The 18,012-nt window shown below is 51.0% G+C and overlaps 1 protein-coding gene and 1 long non-coding RNA gene across 2 annotated transcripts; both read left to right on the forward strand.

Annotated features, from left to right (window-relative positions):
• The first annotated feature begins 2,670 nt into the window (after window positions 1-2,670).
• LOC134174366 (uncharacterized) lies at window positions 2,671-10,603 on the forward strand. Its single transcript, XR_009968616.1, has 2 exons — window positions 2,671-3,845; window positions 10,255-10,603. It is a non-coding gene; the product is annotated as an uncharacterized LOC134174366 (long non-coding RNA).
• FAM181B (family with sequence similarity 181 member B) lies at window positions 8,811-10,603 on the forward strand. The gene has a single exon (XM_062639271.1). It carries the CDS (start codon window positions 8,888-8,890, stop codon window positions 9,959-9,961), a length of 1,074 nt encoding a protein of 357 aa, XP_062495255.1. The 5' UTR covers window positions 8,811-8,887; the 3' UTR covers window positions 9,962-10,603.
• Window positions 10,604-18,012: the final 7,409 nt, after the last annotated feature.

Consider the following 18,012-nt stretch of genomic DNA (forward strand, 5'->3'; position numbering starts at 1 on the left):
AAGGATAGGCAAAAGAAGCGCTTTGTGCAGGAGCAGGGCCTCCTGCCATCCCCAAGTCCTGCAGAGCAGTGGCCATCTCAGCCTGCAGAGCCAAAAAAGGCTACTTTTTGCTATAACAAAGGGGTCTTGGGACCTATTCCTGCTCCTGATGGGATTAAATTCCTTGCAGGGGAGAAAAGAAATGGTAAAATACGTAAAGTTAGGAAAATCAGTGCTGCTGTGAGGAGATCATGGAATTTATTTGAGATTTGGCTTTCCCCACAGCAGCTCAACAAGGGGCATCTGCTGTCCTAAACTGGTGGGTTTTGACATGGATGTGTCAGATCTTCATGTCACCATGGCAAAAACATATCCCCAGTGCAGCTCCAGGTCTTGGAGGCCTCCACAGAGCAGCCCAGGACTGCAATGGATGGGAATAGAAAATCATATTTGCCTGCTTAGTTAAGCTTATTAAAAACTGCTTGAACCTTCTTAATGGCCAATATCCAACAGGCAAGTCTGGTCAACGTTTTGATAACATTTTTAATTAAAAAAAAGCAATTTAAAGTTCCACAATTGTACTTTTTTATGGAAAAATAAATTCTTCTAAAGAAAGGGGCCTATAGGGATGCTGGGGAGGGACTCTTCATTAGGGTCTGTAGTGATAGAACAAGGGGTAACGGGTTAAAACTTAAACAGGGGAAGTTTAGATTGGGTATAAGGAAGAAGTTCTTTACTGTAAGGGTGGGGAGGCACTGGAATGGGTTGCCCAAGGAAGTTGTGAATGCTCCATCCCTGGCAGTGCTCAAGGCCAGGTTGGACAGAGCCTTGGGTGGCATGGTTTAGTGTGAAGTGTCCCTGCCCATGGCAGGGGGTTGCAACTGAATGATCTTAAGGTCCTTTCCAACCCTAACTATTCTGTGATTCTATGATTCTATGGTGGAAGCATCATTTAAGAGCTACCTGGAGTGGGAAAGAGGACTGAGCCCACACCATGGGAGAGCTGGAAGGATGAGCAGAGCTCATAGCTACATGGAGTTAGGATGCCACATGTCATATGAAGATCTTGGCATGGGGTTTCCTGGCTCAGAGAACTGGCTGTTCCTAAATGGAGGACAAAGAGAGAGGGACTGACTCCCCTGAGCCGTGGGAGTCCCTGATCCTGAAAATTAGGTCCCTTAATTGTGGTTATTCATCACTGGGTGAAAGTCAGTGGAAATGGGAACTTTGCGGGGAGCCGGACCAGGTCCTTGCTTCCGAGCATAAATAATGAGTGAGAAGGCTTCCTTGTGACACTGGTACCAAGCTGTGCATGACCACACACCAAACAGCACCCAGCCCTCTTTGATCCCCCCTGTGTTGTGGATGGTGCATGGCTGGAGCTCAATGCCTGATCAGTAGGGTTTGAAGAGCTCCTGTCCTCTCAAAGCCATGCAGCAACTCTGGGTCAGGAGCCATGAGCTCAAATAAACTGCTTCTTGCCGAGCAAACAGAGATGAGTGAGCAGCAAACAAGGCATTAGTTGCTGTTTGTTTGCATTTCACACTCTATTTCCACCCAGCAAAGCTCTTCCAAGCAGTGCCCTGCACAAGGCGAAAATAAAGGAATGAGTTTGACCTCAAAACCTTCTGCATTTACCTGCAGGAATGTCTCAGAGAGAAGATAAAACCCTGTAAATGCCAAGGAACACACAAGGATTGAAGAACAACTGTAATATGAAGTATTTCCGAATGATATGGAAAGTGATTTCCTTTCTTGGCCCTCTCAAGTCTTTGTAAATGTTTCCTCAATGCACATTTCCAGCAGTAGCCAAGTGCTGGACTATGAGCAGGACTTAAAGAAGTTAAATTGCAATTTTAACCCCCAAAACCCTTTCCTGAAGAAAATACAGCTAACACTGCTCCTGACTGCTCCGTGCTTCCATAGTATGATAACTCAACCCACTGAAGGCAGCTTCAGTGAAGAGCGGAAACCCTGCTTCCATCACAGATCTGCACACAAGCCACAATAGTGTGAAGAACATAAATGTTTCTCCAACTAGGAAGCTTCCATAATGAAAACCAGCTACAATCTGCAACAGAGAAAGCAACACAAAGTTCTTTAAGCTGGTGCTGAGGTTTGTTTCCAGGTGAGCTGCCTCAGGAATTAGATCTGGACATGGTCCCTTCCCCATTGCATGCTGCTGATCTTCTTGTCCTCAGGCTTCCAGTCTGGCTGCCCACAGGTAGATTTCCTTCACAATATATCCTACCTGAAGTGCATAACACAGATGTGGGATGCTCTTTATGACTGTTCAGAGGAAGGAAAATGAGATGAAAGAGCTGATTCACCGCTCAGCAACCTGGTTTACACTGGAGTAACCTCACTGAAATAAGGAATTCCACTCATCTAAACCAGGAGTGCAGTAGGCTCAGCTGAGGACTTTCCTATTTGTCCAGATGCCTAAATACATTCCAGCCCCCATGTGTGGTCCATGTGCCACTTGGGTCCTGCTTTCCTTTCATAGGTGAAGCAACCATTGCCTTATGAGCAACATGATTCCAGAACAGGATGCTGAAGGACTGGGCCATGTAAATGCCCAAGATCACAGAAAATGCTGGCAAATGGGAAATACATCTCTCCCTGATGAATTTAAGAACTCAGTTTGGATACAGGGAAGGGGCTGCATGAGAGCTTAAAGTGACACACTGTTTCTTTTCCAATTTGAAACCCTATGTGCTGTTTTTCCTTGCTTGTTTAAAATAAGCATAGAGAAAAATCTCAGGTTAAACGTTTAAAGTCCCCCTCAGACACCTGTGTTTAGCTCAGTGACACTCAGCTGAAACCCAGAAATCTCCAGTGCTATCTCAGAGCTCTGCCCCACCTGGGAAAGGACCAGGAGAGCCTTTGCAGGGTTTCCCAATGGAGCGATGATCCAGACAGCACAGCTTTGTGCTTTATCCTTGTGCTGCTCTTTCCAATGTGACTGCTTGAAAACACACATCACCCACTCACCACTGCCAGCAGAACCACCAAAACCTGCTGTGCCCTTCCTTATGGAAGGAATGCATCCCAGAACGTGAAACACACACTGAGACTGAAAGAGGGAAAGGGAAACAGACCACAGAACCTGCAAGAGGAAAGAGGATCCCAAGAATGCAGTCCTGTGTTCGCTAATAGTTTCCACCAAACAGCATCTCTAAGAAGCCAAGACCATAAAGGAACTGTGTATATGCACATGTATGAATGTGCATAATTAAAGGGGTCTACAGTGATTTAAGGCAGGTGAGGACTGAAGCTACACAAGCCATGCAATCTTGCATCTACACACATATACTAAATTTAGGTTAAGTGGCTTAAATTTGGCTTAAGCAGAATACGCCTTTCATCCCTCCTGATTTCATCGACTAGTTCATTGTCAGATGCTCTGTCTCTATTAGTGGGGAAGCAAAGCAGTGTGTTTTAAGATTTCTCCCACTGTTGCGAGTCCAAACTTCCTCCAGATTTTAGCTTGTTTGCAAGAGATTGAGTAAAATGAAGATTTTTTCCTTTTAGGTCAACATTTTCTTCTGGCAGACTGAGCCTGAAGTGCACTTTATTTCCCTTTAATTTAACAGCTCCAGCAGCTTTTCCAGTTAAATCGACTGTTCATTATTGAGCCCATTTATGAAGGGCTGTGCAGTGCAGTTTAATGAATCCCTGGCACAAAGCTCCCTTTCAGCGTAGGGAAAGAATAGCAGCCTATTTAGGTCCTGTAGGGCTGTATGTCAAAGGCTGCCTATAATACTTGTCAGGGAAGGGCAGAAATTCCCACTGATATAAGAATGTGCAAGAAATCAACTTGCACAACCAACTTGCCGATTAAGACGCGATCAGGAAATGAGTCTGTAGGTTGTGAGCAGTGACACCTGTTTGGGCAGCCAGATTTTCCCATCGCTCCATAACCATATGGGCCGTACAGCAGGGCAGGGGAAGGAAAAGTCCTGCTGTCCCTGTGGTAGAGGTTTTCCACCCTCCTGATGCTGTGGTGGAAGGAAAACGGGTATTGGGATTGTGAGGGCTGGGTTCAGTGCTGGGTTTGCTACTATCATAGAGCCATGGAGTGCTTTGGGTTGGAAGGGACCTTCAAAGCTCATCTAGCCCCAATCCCTTGTGATAAACAGGGACACCTTCCACTAGGGCAGGTTGCTCCAAGCCCCGTCCAACCTGGCCTTGAACACTGCCAGGGATGGGGCAGCCACAGCTTCTCTGGGCATCCTGTGCCAGTGCCTCAGCACCCTCACAGGGAAGAGCATCTTCCTTATGTCAGCCTGAATCTGCCCTCTTAGTGAGGAGGCACAGCACAAGATGTTTCCTTCAGGATCCTAGTGGGATCCTGTCCCTGCGTTGCAGAGGGTTTACCCCAGTGTTGGACACTAAGATGGGAGGCTTAGCAAGAATCAGGAGGGCAGATTTCCCTTCTGCAACTGGCTCCAGTGAGGAGCTGCTGCACAAAATTGCTGGCACCATAACACGGTCCTGAGCCACGCAAAGCTTTCTTGTTTGCATAATCTGCTCTCTGCTTTCTGGCCCTCTTGGTCTGTAGGGATAACAAATTGTTCCACTTGTGAAGGGCTTGATCGTGTGGCTGCGAGCTCAGTTTGTGTCCTGTGCGAAGCACCAGTGAGCACGGCGTGTCCCTGCTCCCTTTGATTCACAGGGCTCCCTCTAAAGACACCGAGCTTGGTGCCAAGGGCATTGTCCTGGGAAGCCCTGGTTTAATCCCTGGAGCTGGTTGAGATGCTGCTGCCGATAGCGAGCAAGAAAACAAACAAAACCAGATGAATTTCCTACACCAAAGTGGACAAGAAAATAGCCCTGGATCCCCTTGGTGAGCACTGAACATGGTCCTGCAGGGTGGAGGGGTTGGGATGGGGAAAGCACTTCTGCAGCCACTTCACTCCCCTTGTTCTGATAGGGGGAGAGTGGAGGGACCAGAACATCTGTCTTGAACATCTGTCCCAAACATCTGCCTGGGTTGGGGTTATTTTGTGGGTTTAATCCCATCACTTACTGGACATTAGACCTTACCAGCAAGCTGAGGAGGGCACTGATGGGTATGAGAGGCACCCTGTGCATCTGGAGCATCTTCATCCTGAAAGAGCATAGGGAGAAGATTTGGCTCATCCACCCCCTGGGAAAGAGATGTTTTGCAGGGATCACCAAACCACTATTTCCTTGGAAAAATGAAGTGTCTTTGCAAGTTGTTGACATCATGTGGCTTAGCAAATTCCCCTCCGGGCATCGCCCAACTCGGGGTAATCAGCTCTGCTTGAGAGCACACGGAGAATAGGCACGTTTAATGCAATTATGAAGGCTTTCTGCATCTCCAGATCTGGTGGAGAATATGTAAATGTGGCTGCTGAGCCCAGCTGAATGCGAACTCCCCTCTGCATGCCCGGCAATTGTTTTAATACTCTGCAAGTTTTAGGAGGCAATAAAGTCTCTCACTAAAGCGTAGCTGAGCTCTCAAAGCTCTTTAATTGAATTCAGCAGAGAAGCCAGGGGCTTTCAGCTTTTGATTTCTCTAAGCCACCGGATATTTAGCCAGTCTATGTATAACACCACCCAGATTCACACCCCCCCTTTAGACTGGCTATGAAATATTGCTGCTGTACCATTGCGGCAGATACCAATGTCAGGACAGCTTAGTTGCTGTATTAGAGTTATTTCGTGTTAAGAAATGGTCCCACACTGGCTGCACAGTGATCCCCATTTTCTAGTGGCCTCAAAGTGGATGCAAAACCACCCAGTGGAGCACACAGGGATGTATATGTTGGAGCAAGCTGCAGAGCTTGATGGGGCTCAACAGGACCTGAGGGTAAAAACTTGGGTAGCTGATCTGTGTCAGTTGATCCAAGCCTGCAGCACGGGCTGGGGAGCAGCTCTGGGCAAAGGGACCTGGGCATCCTGATGGACCTAAACTCAATAGGAGTGAACAGTGTGCTGCTGCAGCAAAGAAAGCCAACAGGATGCTGGGGAACATCAACAGGGGCGTCATCAGCACAGATAAGGATGTCATTGTCCCACTCTGCTCAGTGCTTGTCAGGCCACACCTGGGAAACTGTGTTCAGTTTTGGTACCTGTTATATGAAAACAGATGTTGATGGGCTGGAAGGGTCCAGAGAAGGGCCACAAAGATGATCCAAGCACTGGGCAGTGCATGAGGAAAGGCTGAAGGAGCTGGGACTGTTCAGCCTGGAGAAAAGAAGGCTCAGGGGTGACCTTATCCCCATGTTCCAGTAGTTAAAGGGTGGCTACAGAGAAGATGGAGACTCCCTTTTTTGCAAGGAGTCACATGGAAGAGATGAGGGGTGATGGGCACAAGTTACTCCTGGGGGGATTCTGGCTGGACACAAGAGGAAAAACTTTCCTAATGAGACCCATCAGCCATTGGAACAGTATCCCAGGGATTCCCCAGTGTTGGACACTTTAAGGCTCAGCTGGACAGGGTGCTGGGACATCCAGTCTGGGTCATGCTTTGCCAAGCAAGGTTGAAAAGATGATCCTTGCTGTCCCTTCCACCCTGGCATTCGATGATTCTATGACTTACACTCTAGCTAGTTAGTGCAAATCCACTTCCACTCATTCTCACATGGAGAGGTGTCTGGATTTCCCATAGCCCTTGCTCTACCAGGGTTTCCTGTTTCAATGACACAGTTGCACGCTGAGCATCTCCTCAGATAAGGGATTCTGGGAGGCTCCAGCTGAGCAGGTTTTGCATGAGACCCAGCCCAGATGTGCTGATACCAGAGCCAGGGCTGTACTGGGACCGTGAGGCTCTGCCTGCCCCGGGGCCCTGCTGAGACCTGCCCAGAGGGACCAAGAAAACCAGCACTTTGTTTTGTAGAGGATTTGAAGCCTGTGTGTGTTTCATCCCATGGAACACATGCTTCCTCTTCTCTCCTCTTTGAAACACCTGCTTTGCATTCAACGCGTGTTTGAAACCACAGTGACGTGGGTTTGGCAGATTTCTCCATTTGACCACCAAACACAGCCTTAGGAGCCTGTTCCTTTTTCTTCTGCAGAGATTTGCTTTCTGTTTTTTCCTGCTAACACAAACCTGCTGCATTTCTAATGAATCAGTGCAGGCCAAGAAAACTTTCTTTACTTCAGTCAAAATCAGATACGCATCTGTATTGATATCTGGATATATCAAATCATAGAATCATAGAATCATCCCAGACTGGTTTGGGTTGGAAGGGACCTTAAAGCTCATCCAGTTCCACCCCCCTGCCATGGGCAGGGACCCCTTCCACTAGAGCAGGTTGCTCCAAGCCCCTGTGTCCAACCTGGCCTTGAACACTGCCAGGGATGGGGCAGCCACAGCTTCTCTGGGCACCCTGTGCCAGCGCCTCAGCACCCTCACAGGGAAGAGCTTCTCCCTAATGTCTCATCTCAATCTCCCCTCTTTCAGCTTAAAACCATCACTGAAATCACTGGAAATGAACTGGAGCTCAAAGGGTCGAGGTTGCACTGCATCAATGTAAGAGTTTTCTAAAGGCAAATCAAACCAAACACCCTTTTCCCCCATAAAAGACACACCAGTTCCTTCAGGAGCTGTTACTGGTACTTTCAGTAGCCATTAATTTTTCTGCCTTCCATATGGAAGATTTATATCGCTGCTTCACTGAACCCCCACAAGTAGAACTCATCAGTTTTAACTGAATGCAATCCAGGGATAGCAGCACTGGATTTTCTCAGGGCTTGTCCTGACCAGGAGCACACAACAATGTGCAATGGGCATACCACTGAGTTTGGGTTTTTCCCAACCAGCCTTTAGCAAATTAATGTGAACCTGTGCATCTTGGGGGGTGCCAGAACAAGCACCTCTCCATGCCCATACCCATGCACCTAGAGCAGCGCAGGGGATCCAGCACCCCAGCCTGAGGCAGAAGATAATGCCAGCAATGGGGACAGTGCTGGGATGGGTGCACGATGGTGATGGAGTCTGCCCTGAGCAGGGCTGGGCTGCAGCTTCATGCAGCTGATTGGGGGTGCCTGTGTACAGGGGGTGCGTGTATGCATCCCAGGGTGTGTTTGCCTGTCCTGGTGTGTGTGTATCTGTCCCAGGGTGTGTGTGTGTACCTGTCCTGGGGTCTGTGTATCTGTCCCAGGGGCTCTGTACCTCTCCTGGGGTGTCTGTACCTGTCCTGAAGAGATGTACATACTGGTCCTGGAGGCTCTGTACCTGTCCTGGGGTGTCTGTACCTGTCTCAAAGGGATGTACATACTGGTCCTGGGGGCTCTGTACCTGTCCTGGGGTGTCTGTACCTGTCCTGAAGGGATGTACATACCGGTCCTGGGGGCTCTGTACCTGTCCTGGGGTGTCTGTACCTGTACCTGTCCTGAAGGGATGTACATACGGGTCCTGGGGTGTCTGTACCTGCCCCAAAGGGATGTACATACCGGTCCCGGGGGCTCTGTACCTGTCCTGGGGTGTCTGTACCTGCCCCAAAGGGATGTACATACCGGTCCTGGGGGCTCTGTACCTGCCCCAAAGGGATGTACATACCGGTCCTGGGGGCTCTACCTGTCCTGGGGTGTCTGTACCTGCCCCAAAGGGATGTACATACCGGTCCTGGGGGCTCTGTACCTGTCCTGGGGGCTCTGTACCTGCCCCAAAGGGATGTACTTACCCGTCCCGGGGGCTCTGTACCCACCCCATGGGCTCTGTACCCATCCCGGGCGCTCTGCTCCCCCCTCCCCTCCGCCTCCCCGGCCGGGGGCTGTGCGCAGCGGTGCGGGCCCGTCCCCTGCGCTGCCGGGCGGGAGGCGGGGAGGGCCGTGCCCGGCCCCGCTCCGAGGGCTCCTCCTCCGCCGCCTTTTCCCCGCCGCCGCCGCCCGCTCGGCGCAGCCCAACGGAGCTCGGGGCGCCGGCGCCCCGGCCATGGCCGTGCCCGCCGCGCTGCTCAGCCCCCATCACCTCCTCTCCTTCTGCTTCCCCGCCGCCGGCGGCCTGCTGGGCTATGCCGACCTGGAGAAGGGCTACGAGGGCGGCGGCGACGCCGCCGGGGACTTTAAAGAAGCCACCAGGGACCTGCTGAGCTTCATCGACTCTGCCTCCAGCAACATCAAGCTGGCGCTGGACAAGCCGGTGAAGTCCAAGCGGAAGGTGAACCACCGCAAGTACCTGCAGAAGCAGATCAAGCGCTGCACCGGCATCATCGCCGCCGCCCCGCCGCCGCCTCCCGCTCCTCCAGCGCCCTCCGCCTCCTCCCCGCCCGCTTCATGCCCCGCTAAGCCCCCGCCGCGCCGGGAGGGCTCGCAGGGAGCCAGCAGCCTCCAGAGCAAGAGCCTGGCCGCGCTCTTCGGGTCGCTGCAGCACGGCCCCGGGCCGGCGGGCGGCGGGGAGGCGGCGGGAGGCGGCGGCGGGGCTGCGGGGGGCGGCGGCGGGGCTGCGGGGGGCGGCCCGCGGAAGGTGCCGCTGCGGGACCGCAACCTGCCCCCTTCCTTCTTCACGGAGCCGGCGCTGCCCGCCGCCGCCCGAGGGCCAGCACCGGGCGCTAAGGAGCCGGAGAAGGGCGGCGGGGATGCGGTTGAGTTCTTCGAGCTGCTCGGCCCCGAGTACAGCGCGCTGCTGCCCGAGCACGCCGCCCCGCAGGACGCCTTCCCCGGCGGCGCGGCCGCCCGCCTGCCCGCCGAGCTGGGCCTGGAGCACGGCCTCTACGACGCGGCGCTGCCGCTGCCCAGCGCCCATCACCCGCTGCTGGGCGGGCTGCTCTACCCCGAGCCCTGGAGCCCGCCCGGGCCGTGCAGCCCCGGCAAGAAGGCGCCGTCTGAAGCGCTGCGCCCGCTGTACCCCGGCGGTGGGGAGCCGGCCCCCGGCGGCGGCAGCGAGGAGCCCGGCGGGCACCTTCCGGCGGGGTTCGCTTCCTTCTTCCCCGAGTGCCCGCTGCCCCCGCCGCAGGTGCCCTATGAGTACAGCGCCGGCTTCCACCGCGCCGCCTTCCCCGGGCTGTAGGGCCGCGATGGGGGACGGGGTGGGACGCGGGTCCCGACCCGGAACGACGGCTCCCGCAGGATTCATGCTGCGAGCCGCCTCCCCCTGCGGCTTGGGGCCGCTGCGAGTAAAATGTGAGGTGATGGGTTCCTTTCACAGCGGCCGGTGACCGCCTTCCGTCGGGGTTTGTCCGGCTGCAGGCAGACGCGGCTCGGTGTCTGCGGCGTTGCAACGGGGGCAAGCGGTGAGTCCTTGTCCGTGATTTCCGTCTCCCAGCTCGGCCACCTCTTGCGGTGGCTTTAGCGTTTTCCCAGGCTCCCCAGTGCGGGTGGAGGACACAAAGGCGAGGAAGAGAGATGTTCCAGTGAAGCAATGCTGCTACCAAAACTTAAAGAGTCCTGAGGTCGAACAGTGTCTTGCAGGATCTTGCAAACAGCAACTGACAGCGGTGCTGAAGCGATGGTGTACGCTGGGGACAGAACCGCACCGTGCTGCGGGGAAGTGATTCCTACAGACCACTGGATTCCTTCCAGGAACGTGTCAGAGCTCGGAAGGCGCCGCGGCTCGGTCTCACCGTGTACAGGAGATTATTTGATAATCATTTAAGTTATGTAAAAGAGTCTATGATAGGTCCTATAAAAATAAAGCTACACAATAGATCTGGGGTCTGTGATCGTTACTGCCGCTGACACGCAGCGTTCGAGGGGCTCTGTAATGTTTTTTTTGGCAGGAGTTTAGACGGGCGGTGGGTTTTGTCTCCCCTGAATTGCTCGGAATGCCGCGGTTCATCCGCGGTGCCCTGTGCTTGTTTGTACCGGCTGTTTCTTGAACGTGGTGGAAAGAAAGGAACGCGGCTCAGCTCCAAAGCCAAGGGATGAAAACTGTTACAGTTATGGAAACAGATCAAAATACCAGAGGTTTCCCATTGAGCCGCAGTCCCATGGCCTGGCTCCCTGCCAGTCCCAAATGGATTGTTTGTTTTTGAAACGGGATCCACGCAGGGATCGGGCTGAGGCTTTACCCCCGGCGGTGACAAATCCTTGTGCCTCCTATCTCTTAAAACACGTTGTGAAAGGTAAAACGGTTTTCTTCACTCATCAACCCAGATTTAATCTCTCAGAGACTTGGGGTCAGGATGATGGGGTGTGTGGAAAGGGGAAGTGAGATTATTGGCAATAAACCATGAAATGATTTGTGTCAGGAATTGGCTTAATTTTACTTCTAAACAGCAAGAGCTGTGATTTCTGCTGTTTCTTTCCTCCCCTAAAGCTGCCGAAAGTCTCCACAAGCTGCTTGGGAAGGACCCACCGTGGATGAACGTCCGCAGCATCCCAGTGTCCAACAGTTAACGCTGTTAAGGAAGCACACTTCTCTAAGCTTCAGGAGCGCCTGTATGAGGATCAGTGGGTGGCAGGTCCAGCCAGGGTAGCCTAAAATGAGGTTAATCCTGCCCTGCTGCTGGTTTTGGTGCTGGGACAATGTCCCGTTGTCCATCATGTTGGCAAACCTACCCGTGAAGAGTGCATGTGCTCACTGTCACGAGCAGCGCTCTGGTGGGTCCAAGCAGAACTTGTGTGTAACTGCATTGAGAATCAATAGACAAGACCAAACTGGGGGTTATTTCGTGTGCAGAGGTGGTGCTTTTGAGTTTAGGATCTGCTTCAAGCATGTGAATGTATAGCACATGCTGGTGGGTGCTTGGAGTACTTCAGCTCGATGGTGCTGCACTAGTGTAATCAATCCTTCTTTCACTTAGGATTTCACTGAGCAAGTTATTTCCTTCACAAGCTCAATATGCCAGTGTCTGTTAATGAAGGATCTAATCCTGAAGACTTTCCAGCCTATCCTGTCAGCTGTCCCACTGGGACATGGGGATCTTGCTCAAAAGAAAGTCTAAAATACCTGGAAATACTCAAGGCCAGGTTGGAAGGGGCTTGGAGCAAGCTGTTGTAGTGGAAGGTGTCCCTGCCCGTGGCAGGGGTTGGAACTGGATGAGCTTTAAGCTCTCTTCCAACCCAAACCACTCCGTGATTCTATGACAAAACAGATTCTCTCCTGGCCCACAGGCCTTACCTTTTTATTCCAAGTAGTTGTGAAGTGCCACAAATCTGACCTGCTGGTGGTTTTCACCCATTTGGTGCTCTGCTTCCTTGTACTGTGGTGCTTTTCCTTACCTGGGATCTTCCTTACCTGTGGTGCTCAGGAATTGAGCATCATCACCCTGCTGGGGTTAGATCTTGCCTCAAACCAGTGTGAGAAGCAGCTCTGAGGGTATCAGCAGAGCTGGGCTGGTGTAGAACTCCTGCGGCAGCCAGCTCCAGATGCTGCCAGGTCGGGAGGGTTCTCCTTGGGCTTGCAAGAAGCTTGGGGCAGGCTCCAGGAGCTGCTCTGTTGGCTGAGCAGCAGCTGCAGATGTTGCTTCAGCTCTGCAATAGCTCCTGAAGAAGGGATTTTCAGTTTATAGGAGTTTACACTGAGGAAAATGAAGGAACATCATCAGTGTTCTTGGGAGTACGGCTGTGTTTGTGCCACAGGATGCACGTGAGGAGCGCCTGTGTTGGGATGCTGGGTAAGGCTGGGAAGGAGCTACCACCACCTGGGCTGATCCGTGCTGCTTTACCCACCACACAGCCCATACAAAGGACTTGTGTGAGCTCCCGGGGCGTGCTTGGAGCTGCTCCCTGTGCTGCAGGGGGGCCAGGGCATCCCTACCAGACCAGGGGATGCCACCGAGCCAGCTGCATCTGTTATCTGCTTTGTGCATGTGTGGGCTCTTTTTGTTGTGGTTGTTTCCCCCAGGCACTGCAAATGTCACAGGAGACTGGCACCCTTGGGGAACTGTTCTCAACACCGAGGAGCATCATCTGTAAGAATAAAACCTTTTGTAATCGAGATATTTTGGTTCATCTGCTGTGTGCTTTTACAAGGGCTCTGTCCTGAGGAACCGAGGCTTGATCCATTTTAGCTTTTCTGTCTTAAAAGAAATGTGTCCCTTTGAATAGAAGTGGGTTGTGTTTGGTTGGACTATCAAGGTCAGGCTATCAAACGACTTTGTTTTCAAAGCATGCACTGAGTTTCCTCAGATACACTGAATTCTGCTTTGTTGCTGTTTTTACACATATTGTCTGATTTAACAGATTTTGGTGGAAAAACATACAATCTTAGTAGTTTTTCATATAAAGATGTGATAAAGGAGAATGACAAGAACCCTTCATTCCCTTTTTAAGTGATGGAATCTCACCTTTCCTCAGTGCTGATTTACTGATGAACAACAAAGGGTTCGCCACAAACAGTGGTTCTTGTCTCAGTATTCTGTTACTTAAATGGTCTGGGTCTTGTCCAAAGCTGCTTCAAGAAAGCAGAGAGATTCCTTTATTTTAATGGATGGGCTTTTGAAACACGCTCACCAACTACTGACTGTTGGGGCTGTTCAGCCTGGAGAAGAGAAGGCTGCGTGGAGACCTCATAGCAGCCTTCCAGTATCTGAAGGGGGCCTATAGGGATGCTGGGGAGGGACTCTTCATTAGGGACTGTAGTGATAGGACAAGGGGTAACGGGTTCAAACTTAAACAGGGGAAGTTCAGATTGGATAAAAGGAAGAAGTTCTTTCCTGTGAGGGTGGTGAGGCACTGCAATGGGTTGCCCAAGGAAGCTGTGAATGCTCCATCCCTGGCAGTGTTCAAGGCCAGGCTGGACAGAGCCTTGGGTGACATGGTTTAGTGTGAGGTGTCCCTGCCCATGGCAGGGGGGTTGGAACTGGATGATCTTAAGGTCCTTTCCAACCCTAACTATTCTATGATTCTATGACTGACCTGAGCTTGGGATTGCTCTCACATAGCCTGACCATTGACGATGGGTCATCTTTGATGAGCTTACGTAGTTGTCCAAACACTGTCAGTAAAAAAGATGCAGAAGTTTCTTGTAACCTCCTTTTGTTTGGTCCTTTTGAATAAACTGCTTCTGGCACCGGTGCAAAACCTGAAGGTCATCCTGCAGTTCCTGGCAGCCGGAGGGAAAAGGTGGTGGAGCGGTTCTGTAGCGATGTGCAGGCAGTTAGGTTGGAAATGTGAGAGTGCACAAATCTGACTGCATGAAATGAGAGCTGGGAATGCTTTCAGGCTAGCTTTATGTCAACAGAAGAGACTGCAGATGCTTTCTATTCAATGAACTCATCTTTTTTAAGATTGGTAAACGCTTGTTTAAAATCCAATGGGTTTTGTTGCATGTCTACATAAAAGAGTAAAGATAGAGTGTGCAGTTAATAGAGAATAATATTAAAGAGCAATGATAAAGTGCATTACATGGGGCCTACAAGAATACTGGAGAGGGACTTTTTACAAGGTCAACTGAGGACAGGACAAGGGGAATGGCTTTAACCTGCCAGAGGGGAGACTGAGATGAGCTCTTAGGCAGAAGCTCTTCCCTGTGAGGGTGCTGAGGCGCTGGCACAGGGTGCCCAGAGAAGCTGTGGCTGCCCCATCCCTGGCAGTGTTCAAGGCCAGGTTGGATGGGGCTTGGAGCAAGCTGCTCTAGTGTGAGCTTTAAGGTCCCTTCCAACACAACCCAGTCTGGGATTCTGTAATTACAGTTCCCCCCCTCTCCCCACATCTGTGTGGGTACAGCTTGGCAGAGGATTGCTGAAAGGTGCTATGAAAGGTGAGAGGAGAGCTTGTTTTCTGTGTTACAGTATTTTCCAATACCTCACTTTAACCTTGATCATCCCTGGTGACTCCCCTTCCTCACTGGTAGGGAACTACATCACTAGACCAGCCTTTTGTGCTTTCTGGACCTCTCCTTATCAAATGTAAATATACTGACAAAGCATCATTTTCCAAGGTTATTTTGGTTGTAGTCCACAGACCCACAGTTAGAACCACAGAATCACAGAATAGTTAGGATTGGAAAGGACCTTAAGATCATCCAGTTCCAATCCCCCTGCCATGCGCAGGGACACCTCACACTAAACCATGTCACTCAAGGCTCTGTCCAACCTGGCCTTGAACACTGCCAGGGATGGAGCATTCACAACTTCCTTGGGCAACCCATTCCAGTGCCTCAGCACCCTAACAGGAAAGAATTTCCTCCTTATATCCAATCTAAACTTCCCCTGTTTAAGTTTGAACCCGTTACCCCTTGTCCTGTCACTACAGTCCCTAATGAACAGTCCCTCCCCAGCATCCCTATAAGCCCTGTTCAGATACTGGAAGGCTGCTATGAGGTCTCCATGCAGCCTTCTCTTCTCCAGGCTCAACAGCCCCAACTTCCTCAGCCTGTCTTCATACAGGAGGTGCTCCAGTCCCCTGATCATCCTCATGGCCCTTCTCTGGACTTGTTCCAACAGTTCCATGTCCTTTTTATGTTGAGGACACCAGAACTGCACACAATGCTCCAGGTGAGGTCTCACAAGAGCAGAGTAGAGGGGCAGGATCACCTCCTTCGACCTGCTGGTCACGCTCCTTTTGATGCAGCCCAGGATACGGTTGGCTTTCTGGGCTGCAAGCGCAAACTGAAGCCGGCTCAGGTTCATTTTCTCATTGACCAGTTGCCCAGGGATCACAGACTCAACATCACTGCATTGCTGTCCATAGAAAACATCTTTAACTGCTTGAATTGGCAGGCATAGGAGATTGGATGAATATGCAACATTTCTTGAATGATCCCTCATCTCTCCTCTGAGATGGGGGAATCGTGTTTCATTTAGATCTTTGCTACCCTTCCACAAGCATCTAAAGCTTACCACTTTACCCTGTGCTTCTTCCAGGTATTCCCTGACAATGTTGGCCTGGTCCATAATGATGGGAGAAGGACAGGATTCGAGCTCTGTGGTAACAGGTTCCGGTGCTCCCATTAGTGCCTGTTCTATGTGTTAGGATGTCTCCTGGTGGCATTTCAGACTGCCGCAGCCTTAGTAGCTAATTGCTATTCAGCCTGCAGCCTCTGCTGAATGAATTCTGGCTGGTGCTGCTGTGCCACACGAGGAGGGGACTGTCCCCATTTGCTACCCTGCCTCTTTACCGTAAGTGATACCCCTCAGCTGTGTGCGCTGAAGTGAACTGTACCTGTGCTGCTGTTACTCCAGGCTGGGATCAACGCCCAAGTCCATCTTCAAGGATGGTTTGGAGTCATACTGATTGATTAGCTCAGGAATATGGCTGGGGTTCGACTCAGCCATAGCTCAGCTGAGCAAATCTGCTTGCAGACTGGATGTGAATTAAACCCGAGATACTGGGTGACAAGGATACTACTTTAGTAGCTGTATCTGGGGAATACGGACTGCTTTCTGTTTGAGTGGAAGCTGGGCATAATTGCTACTGATTCTTTCTTGTGTTCAGCTTTACAAAAGACTCAGGCCCACTGCTTAAACCTGTGCTGTGCCTCCTCAGTGCTGAAAGCTCAGTGAATGGTTTGTAATGGGATGTTGCCACGGCACCCCTCAGATATAGGGAATCCTGCCTGAGACAGGGGGTGGTGGCACAGGAGAGGCAGTGGCCCAGATTTGGTCTCTTACCATTTCCTCAATTGCAGATGGAGACACAAGCTCTTCTACGCCAGGTAAAGGTAAAGAACAAGTTTAAAGCAACTGAGGTTGTATTGAGATGAGCTCTTAGGCAGAAGCTCTTCCCTGTGAGGGTGCTGAGGCGCTGGCACAGGGTGCCCAGAGAAGCTGTGGCTGCCCCATCCCTGGCAGTGTTCAAGGCCAGGTTGGACACAGGGGCTTGGAGCAACCTGCTCTAGTGGAAGGTGTCCCTGCCCATGGCAGGGGCTTGGAACTGGATGAGCTTTAAGGTCCCTTCCAACCCAAACCAGTCTGGGATTCTGTGATCCTTTACCGTTCTGCAGGCAGTCATCCAAACATCATGGCTTGAGCCTATGCTGAGTGTACTTTGGTCTCTACTATGGGTTTAGGCTGAAAAAGTACTGCAAGGTGGCCTCGAGAGCTATCCTGGACCCTCTGTGAGTACGACATACATAACACTTCCTTCTTGTCCCATGTCTGTTTGATGAATTGAGCTCCCAACCTAGCTGCAGTGCTTCTTTGGATATAGAAGATGAGGACCCAAAGGTGCTCTTTCCTTCCAACAGTTAGAAATGAGGTTCCTAGTGAATTTGTGAGATCTCTGGAAATCACAACCATTTTCCAAAACAATCTGCAGGAGTTATAGATGAAACTACCATTCATTGTTCTGCCTGCTGACCATATGAATACAGGCTGGGTGATAGATCTCTTGTTTGAGTAATACCAGCCAGTGATCAAATCTTATCCCAGTTCCAGGAGTCTGCTCCCTGTTGGTGGTTTGTCATCTTGACTCATTAGGTCTGGAGTAAACAGCCCTGTTGTCTTCATTATAGAGAAAGCAAAGGTCAGATAGGTAAAACTGGGTGTCAATTCTAACCAAAGGGGAGATTCCATCCTTCTGTCCCCATTTGTCATCAGTGGGTAATGAATAAAGAACCATTTTTTGCATAGTAACGCTGGGCAGTAGAGCAGGGCTTTAAAGAACAGCTGTAATTGCTTCCCTGCACTCCAATAATTGAATATAAATCAATTACCACCATTGTAGGTGTTTGAACAGCCAAGCTTGCTCTGTGAAGAGACGCCCCTTTCTCTCTCGTTTAATAGCCAGACCTTTAGCGGCTTTGTTTAGCCACATATCTGGGACAGATGAGTCAAACTCGGTCATTAATTAGGGATTTTATCAAGATGCTCCTTTCAGGACTGAAAGGTCAGCACGCCCTCGAGGTGCTGGCAACACACAGGTCCCCATTTGCACATCAAGTCATGGCTTGTGAGGAAGAAGCCTCAGAAAAGGAGTCCCAGGGTAGAGGTTTAATTCAGGGTGGCTGTTGTAAGCACATGCCTGGTGTGCTGAGCACAGCCATGATGGGCAGACAGGGGTTTTAATCCTGATGTCTGTGATTGGTATTATTATGGATTAGGGGACCCTTGAGGCTGCTGACAGAAACACCAGGCACAAGGGCTGAAGGGAGGCATGAGTGATAGGACAAGGGGCGATGGGTTTAAACTGAGACAGGGGAAGTTCAGGTTAGATCCAAGGCAGAAGTTCTTTCCT

Source organism: Pezoporus occidentalis, unplaced genomic scaffold, assembly GCF_034315485.1.
Source record: "Pezoporus occidentalis ecotype Australia unplaced genomic scaffold, CSIRO_AGI_Poc_V1 ctg6, whole genome shotgun sequence".
In the NCBI taxonomy this organism is placed as follows: domain Eukaryota; kingdom Metazoa; phylum Chordata; class Aves; order Psittaciformes; family Psittacidae; genus Pezoporus; species Pezoporus occidentalis.

Coding starts and splice junctions, on each gene's coding strand:
- FAM181B (XM_062639271.1), top strand. CDS start 8,888: ATGGCCGTGCCCGCCGCGCTGCTCAGCCCCCATCACCTCCTCTCCTTC.